The sequence below is a fragment of the Propithecus coquereli genome, unplaced genomic scaffold, assembly GCF_000956105.1.
Source record: "Propithecus coquereli isolate 6110/MARCELLA unplaced genomic scaffold, Pcoq_1.0 Scaffold155, whole genome shotgun sequence".
Classification (NCBI taxonomy): Eukaryota; Metazoa; Chordata; class Mammalia; order Primates; family Indriidae; genus Propithecus; species Propithecus coquereli.
The window spans coordinates 140,873-148,050 of NW_012139969.1; the positions used below are offsets into that span (position 1 = coordinate 140,873).

The 7,178-nt window shown below is 59.1% G+C and overlaps 1 protein-coding gene across 1 annotated transcript; it reads right to left on the minus strand.

Annotated features, from left to right (window-relative positions):
* Window positions 1–3,315: 3,315 nt before the first annotated feature.
* Window positions 3,316–6,465, minus strand: ODF3L1 (outer dense fiber of sperm tails 3-like 1). The gene is made up of 4 exons (XM_012640580.1): window positions 6,345–6,465; window positions 5,448–5,558; window positions 4,533–4,646; window positions 3,316–3,937 (listed from the first exon to the last, which is right to left on the minus strand). The coding sequence occupies exons 1-4, from the start codon at window positions 6,463–6,465 to the stop codon at window positions 3,456–3,458; spliced, it is 828 nt and encodes a 275-aa protein (XP_012496034.1). The 3' UTR covers window positions 3,316–3,455.
* Between the last annotated feature and the right edge of the window lie 713 nt (window positions 6,466–7,178).

Sequence of the window (7,178 nt, forward strand, 5' to 3'; positions counted from 1 at the left end):
TGCCACACACACACACACCATGAGAATGCCACAAACACACACACACACCATGGGGATGCCACACACACACACACACACACACACACACACACACACCATGAGCATGCCACAAACACACACATTCCATGGGGATGCCACACACACACACACCATGAGGATGCCACACACACACAGACACACACACCATGAGAATGTGTGTGTGTTTGGCATCCTCATGGTGTGTGTGTGTGTGTGTGTGTGTGTGTGTGTGTGTGTAGTGTGTGGTGCGGTGTCTGTGTGCGCGTGTGGTATAAGTGTGTCCACGTCCATGTTTTCCCTGTGAGCGCAGTGGTTCGGCGCGTGTTCGAGTGCGGCCGCTGGTGGGTGTGTGCAGAGTGAGCCGTGCTGTCCATGCGTTTCCGTGTGTCTTGGCTGCATGTGCACACAGGTAAGGGACAGGCGTTCATGCACAGCCCTGCCCGTGTGCCTGCCTGGGCCGCCATCCCCCCAGCTCCTGGGAGCCCGAGTCCTGACTGGCCTCGGGTCCTCTCCAGCATCAGCAGAACAAAGCGACCTGCCCCAACCACCCCCGCCCATCTCCAGGCGAGTCATGTGACTGCAATTTCGCCACCAAGCCCTGGCTGGGGCGACTCACCCTGTGCCCTAGAAAGAAGGGAGTAAATTTGGCTGGGCCCCTGCCGGGCACTGCGCCTCATCAGCCCTCCAGTGTCTGCCAGAGGTTGGACAGAGCCAATTCTCACCCACCCGCAGAGCCACCTGCGAACCTCTGGCGGCCGGGGACCCGGGTGAAAACAGTCTCTCCACACCCTGGGCCGGCCCGGGCCGGCACAGGGCAGGCGCTCAGCCGGCGGCCACTGAACGGACGAACGAATGAATGCGTGGCCGTGTCTGTGTGGTCGGGCGCCGCGCAGGGCCTGAGCACCTGCAGGCACGGGTTTGCCAGAGGCAGCAAAGCCGGGCTTCCTGCAGCCCCAACCTTGAACCCGATCAGCGCTCAGCCACGGGGCCACGTCTGCCTGACCGCCTGCAGGTCACCCGTCTGGGGCACCACCACAGGAGGAGCAAGGAAGACAGAGGATCGCTCCACCAAAAGGCCGATCCCAAGCTAAACGACCCTGTCATTTTGCAGGCCGAGGCACAAGGGAGGCCCCATTCACCTCCCTGGAGTCCCATCCCCCTCGTGCAGGGCCGTCTCTCATGCAAACGTCTTCATTCCCCCAAGATTCACTCCGAACCCTCCGTCCTCCTCCTCTCCTTCCCTTGGGACCACAAACCCACCCTGAGTTAGTTGTCGCCCTAGGGCCAGCTTCCAATCCGGCCCCTCCCTGTCCAGTGGCAGCTGGGGCCAGGCTGAATGTCTGTCCCGGTCTGAGCCATAGAGGCAAAAATCTAGTCAAGCATCTCACCGCAGACTGAGCCCTGACCCTGGTCACACACTGAGCCTGGACCTTTGCTAGAGACAAGCCATTAATTTGTCCGCTGGCCAAAGTTATTTCCAGGCTCTGGGCCTCAGTTTCCTTATCTTTCTAGTGGAGAGTCTTGGCCTGGGCTAGCGCTGAATCAGAAAACCCCTGTTCAGAGTTTGGCCTGCAGTCGCCCCCTGACCTGGCGACACAGGGAAGCATCAGTTGCTGTCACCTGCCAGCCCGCACTCCCACTCAACACTTTCAGCCCGGCATCACTAATTTTTGCAGCCACCGTGATAAATGGCATTGTCGGCAAAATGACATCTTTCTAATCTGCTACAAGACAGATGGGTCCCCAAGCTCCCTCAGCCTCCAGAGAGCCTGCCGGGCCGGGCTTGTTGAGGAACAGGGAGGGCAGGGCAGACGCAAGCCCAGGGCTGGGGGCAGGCGGGTTGGGGAGGCGATTGCGGGGCCCAGGGTCAGGTAGGTTCCCAGCGGGGTTCACTCTGAGCCTCTTTTCTACATATTTAGTCATGTGGTTTTCCTTTTTAATATTCCAAAGATATTCTCTGTTCCCTTCTGTCCAAAGTTAGGTCTTCAATTCAATTTTCATTTTCAATCAAAACCTGAATGTTGCTCAAGTTTACAAGGCTCACTGGACTCCGGCTCTGAGGTGGTCCTTTCTTCCTGTCTCCCTCTGCTCTTGGGGCAGTGGCTGCAGAAGAAAGTGCCCCTGCCTGAGTCCTGAGTCTGGGGCTTTTCTCGCCCCTCCTCTCCTTCTTCTCGAAGCCCCTCTCCCTCCGTGGCTCCTGCCCTCCCTCCCAGCCTCCCAGCTGGCCTCAGCTGCACCTGCTCTGGGCCTCACCTTGGCCTCGTGCTGGCAGATGGGGGTGGAACTCCCCCCACACCTTCCTGCTGGGAGGGGGGCTTTTTCCAAGGGGTGGAGGTGAATTGGGGATCTGGATGCCAAGGAGGAATGAATACCAGCCCGAGACCTCAGCCTCCCCAAAGACCAAAAGCAGAGAAGCTGGTTGGGGGTGGGGTGGGGAGTGGGACAGTCTTGGACCTGAAGATCGAGGCAATGCTGCCCCCTGCTGGCTAATTCATGGCTCCTCCTCTACCAGGCACTGCCAGGCTAAGCTGTTGAGACTGGGGACATAGCTAGTGACTCTCCAAAGACAGCATGTGACAGGCAGACCTCTCCCGGCAGCCTACTAGGCTGACCACAGTCTCCAGGCTCTGCCCATCCTGTCCAAGCTTCTCTCACTGCCCAAAGAATCTTCCAGGCCTAACACCCTCAGGACAAAGCCTGAGGCCCCTCCCAGCTGCCCAGGACCTGGTCCCTGCTAGCAGCCCCGCCTCTTGCACTCCCTGCCCCTGCACCCTTGGTCACACCTGCATGCTTTTGCTCCCACCTTTACCCAGCCCTACACAATGTCTCCACTTGTCCCCTTGGCCCCTCCCCCAGGAAAATCCCCTCTCCCACATCTGAATCAGAACGGCCCCTCCCTCCTCTGCCCACACCCCCTTGCCCTGCTCCTCTCCGGGGTACTGGCCAATGTGAGAGATCAGAGTCACACAGTTCTGGAACTGGGGGGATCTTGGACCTCTTCCAGACCTACCCCCCTTCACTGTCCAAAGGGCGATCTTGAGGCCCAGATAGGGGCAGAAGCTTCTCAGGGCCACACAGCATGTTGGTGGCAGAGCTGGGACTGGAAGTCAGCTCTCCAGAGTCCCTGCCCAAAAGGCTCCTCAGAGGACACACAAGAAGCTTCCTCCCTGGCAAACCAGAGCGGAACTCCTCAAGGACGGGGACCTGTGCGATTCCTCCCAGTATCCCCAGCCCCTCACCAGAGCAAGGCCCACAGGAAGCGGCCGTGAGTGTTTGCAAAACAAAGGGATGAATAAATGAAAATATTTATCTAGTGCTTTCTGTGTGCTGGACATTCAGGAAGCACCAGCTCTGCTACTGGAAATCTTGAAATGCTCAATTTTGTATAGAAAAATAACTCTGGGGCGGGGGGAGTGGTTAGTGCACCAGGAGGGGCCTCAGTCACGAATGTCGATGACCAGCGGGCACAGGTGGGGTGAGTGCTTGATGCCCATGGTGAAAGCAGGCGTGCGGGGCTTGTGCACCGTGACCTGCTGGACCTCGTGGGAGCCGGGGCCCGGCCGAGGCGTGCGGTCCCGTGAGTAGCCGAAGCGCTTGGCCATGCTGTAGACGGGACTGCGGTTCTGGTAGACGGACGGCTCGGGCCAGGCGTGCGCGGCAGGTCCGGGGCCTCCCGCGACATCCTCCTTGTAGAACCAGTACTTGTCCGCGGAGGCCAGACTATAGCAGGCGGCGGCTCGGTTGATAGGGGTGTTGGGCCCCAGCAAGGATGGCAGCTGGTACTGGTTGGGGGCCGGGTTAGGGTCCATCACTCTGTATGGGCATCGGTAGCCGAAAGTATGCCGGGGAGCCTTGCGTTCCGCAGGTGGGGGGATCTTCTCAAAGTAGTAGTGGCAAGGGGCTAGGGTGGGGCTCAGGCCTGAAAGGGAGCAGAGGGAGGGACAGGAGAGGAGGGGTCTCAGGGCAGGGACCAGGCCACATTCCCTGGTAGCCGACTGATGGGTCCTGGTTAGCCTGACGTGACTTCAACATGACCACCTTAGCACCAGGACAGGGACATCACTACCCCTGCGTGGGTCTATGGCAAGGAGAGGGACAGCAAGATGGTCACTTAGGCCATCCTGACGTTAGCAGGATGACACTCTCGTATAATATAAAAACTAGTGTCATCATAACTTCACCCGTGGGCTGTCAGCATCCTGACACTGTCCCTCTGAGAGCACCATGGAAATGTCCTGAGATCACCACGGTCTGTGAGCTCATTAGCATGACAACATTGCAGCCCAGACCTGAGCCCCAGGACATCACAACATCACCCTGTGACATGCATGCCATAACATTGGCTTCAAGCATCACGACATCGGTGTCTTGATGTGACATTGCGGGGAGACGCCAGCATCCACAGATACGCCTGGGGAAGGCAGTCATGACCCCCTGCCCCTGATCAAGTCCTAAGGGCGGACCCCCGTCCCCCAACCTCCCAGCCCCCACTTCCCTCCTCAGCCCCGTCTTACGCTGGTTGGCAACACGCTCCCCACTGGGGACCTGCGGGCAGCTGGACATTCCAAAGCGGGTTATTTTGGGATCCAAGAAGTAGCACGGTCCAGGGCTGCATACGTCCGTGATCCCTACAGGGCAGCCAAGGGGAGGGCTGGTCAGCCCCCGAGGCCACCTCAGGAGAGCCCGGCCTGCCTCACACGGGGTCTCCCTCCCCCCAAGAGGAGCAAGGGCTCCCTTCAGATCCCTTGGGCTCTGGGTGTCTGGGGGCCCTTGATTTCCTCATCTGTAAAATGGGACTTTTAACCCATGACCCGCCATTTTCAAGAACCCGTTCAGAGGAACAGATAAACTAACAGCAGCGCAGCAGCTGTCTGTGTTCAAAAGGGCCCAGCCAGGCCAGGGCTCCCCTGCTGAGGAGGGTGTGTCCCCCAGGGAGAGGCCCAGCAGGCACCCCAGATCTCAGACCCCCAAGGACACACCACGTGCCCTGCTCAGCCCCTCCTCTTGCAGACCTTAGCCGCAGCCCAGGTCTTCTGTGGCGTCTGCCCCGCCGTTCCAGGAAGCTCTGGGGGTCACACCCCACCACTTCCCCACTGCTGCCCCAGCCGCTCCTGCCCAGCCACCGGCAAGTGAGCCCAGCAGGACGGTGGCAGCCAGAGCTGGAAGGCCCCAGCTGAGGGCCAGAAAGGAAGGAGACCCTGCTCTGCCGTCTGGACGGGGGATCAGTTTCCCTCAAAGCTCCCTTGGGAGTCTGGTTGGGAGACCCCCACAGAGTTGCCTTCGGAGGGGGTGGGTCATTTGGGCATCTCTGCTGGCTTCCTCTGGACCCAGGGCCACTTAAGCGTCCCACTCAGCGCAGACCTCAGTTCCCAGTGGCCTGTGGCCTCTCACTGCCCCACCGGGGATGGCCGGGGCGGGGGTGCGCTCACGCTGCTCCGAGTGCCGGCTGTGCAGGGAGCAAGCCGGCTCCTGGAACGCAGAGCTGTCGTGGCCTACGTAGCCCGTGCAGGACGGCCGCAGGTACTTGGCAGGCCCCGGACCTGTGAGGACGGACAGGGCAGCCTTCAGCCTGGGCCCACAGGGGCACAGGCAGGAAAATCCCCAAATATAGCGCACTGGGACCTTGCTCTTGCTGACATCACACTGCCACAAAGCCCGCCATCCGGGAGCTGCTTCCTGTGGGGGCGGGCAGCGTTGCCAGATGCAATGCAGTTTCCCTTGAACAGACAATGCATAATAAGAAAGGTGATAGCTACAACTCACTGAGAACTTACTCTGCGCCAAGTACTCTGCTACGCATCCGATACGGGTTATTTTGGTCAAGCCCCTGACCACCTTGTAAGGTAGACACTCCTGTCATTCCCACCTTACCGATGAGAATATAGAGGCTTAGAAATATCAATCTGCCCAAAGTCACACAGCTGGTCATCTGAAAATTCTGATAATCAGCCAGCTGAACCCAAGCATTTGATCACTGCACCAAACCACCTCCCACTTAGAGTAATAATCAGTCATTAACAACATAGTAAGAATTAGTTTGCTCTCCCCTGAGAGTAAGATTGAAGGGAAGTGAGGAAAGCTAAAGCCAGGCTAAAGACTCCCAGCCTTTCTGAAACTGGCTGCATGCCTCATGCTCCCCTCGTCCCCATCCCTCAAACAATGCCAGCAGCTAACACCGCCTATGAGGTTCAGCGTGGAGGTGCAGGTCTTCTGTAAGGCTCTGAGGAAGTCTGAAGGGGCTTTGCAGGAGGCAGGCCAGAGGCTGGGATACCCTCAGCAGCCCTGCAGAGAGGGGTGGGCCCAAGCCCTGCTGGGCCTGCTCTCACCTTTGATCATGGCCATGATGACAGGGGTCTGCTTGATCTCCTGCCATGAGGGCAACTGTTCCTTCTTCTCTGGGTGCTGCGCATAGAACACAGAGTTCCTGGCCCCCTGGGGCAGTTTCATGGCGGGGCCCGGGAGGGAGCACCCGCAGCTCCGGCTGGACCGAAGCAGCAGGCAAGGAGCCGGGGTACGCCTGCCCAAGACCCTCTGTGTGCCCTCCACCCCGGCCCAGGCACTGTGTGGGGGCTGGGAAGGAGAACAGTTCTTCTGGAGGAGCTGAGGCCGTCTGGGGCGCAGCCAGCTGCAGGGCCCAGCAGGCTAGAGCTGGAGATGACATCACGGCAGAACTTGGACTGTGAAACTCGGAGTGTTTATTTGCCCTGGTTGCCGTGGCGCCTGAACCGTGGCGTAGAAATCCTATGCTGTGAGCCTAGTCGTGGAACCCTGAGAACTCAGCCCCACTGTCCCCCCCCACCAACCATGCTACATGGCCTGGGAGTCCCCGAGACCTGGGTCAGGGACGGGAAAGGGAGAGGGGGCATTACAACCCAGACAGCTCTTCACGCCCTGCGGGTGCCTCAGGCTGGGGGAAGGAAGGGAAAGGGTGAGTGTGTCAAGGGCGAAGGGCTCCTGCAGCACACACAGCCCCCCGCCCCAGGGCCTCTACCCTCATCCCCCCACCTCGCTCCCCAAGCTCTAGACATGCTCTCCCTTCTGTCACAGCCTATTTCTCTCTTGGCAAAGGATCAAGTCAACTACTTCACACTAAGGTGTGACTGTCTAATAGCGCCTTTCCAGACTCCAATCCCAAGGCATGGTATCTTTTTTTTTTTTTT

Excerpts from the sequence above, each read along its gene's own strand:
- ODF3L1 (XM_012640580.1), bottom strand. The coding sequence starts at position 6,465 with ATGAAACTGCCCCAGGGGGCCAGGAACTCTGTGTTCTATGCGCAGCAC. Across the intron at positions 4,647-5,447 it reads CAGCCGGCACTCGGAGCAGC|GGATCACGGACGTATGCAGC; the intron begins GTGAGCGCACCC and ends GCTGCCCTGTAG. Across the intron at positions 3,938-4,532 it reads GGAGCGTGTTGCCAACCAGC|GCCTGAGCCCCACCCTAGCC; the intron begins GTAAGACGGGGC and ends GCTCCCTTTCAG.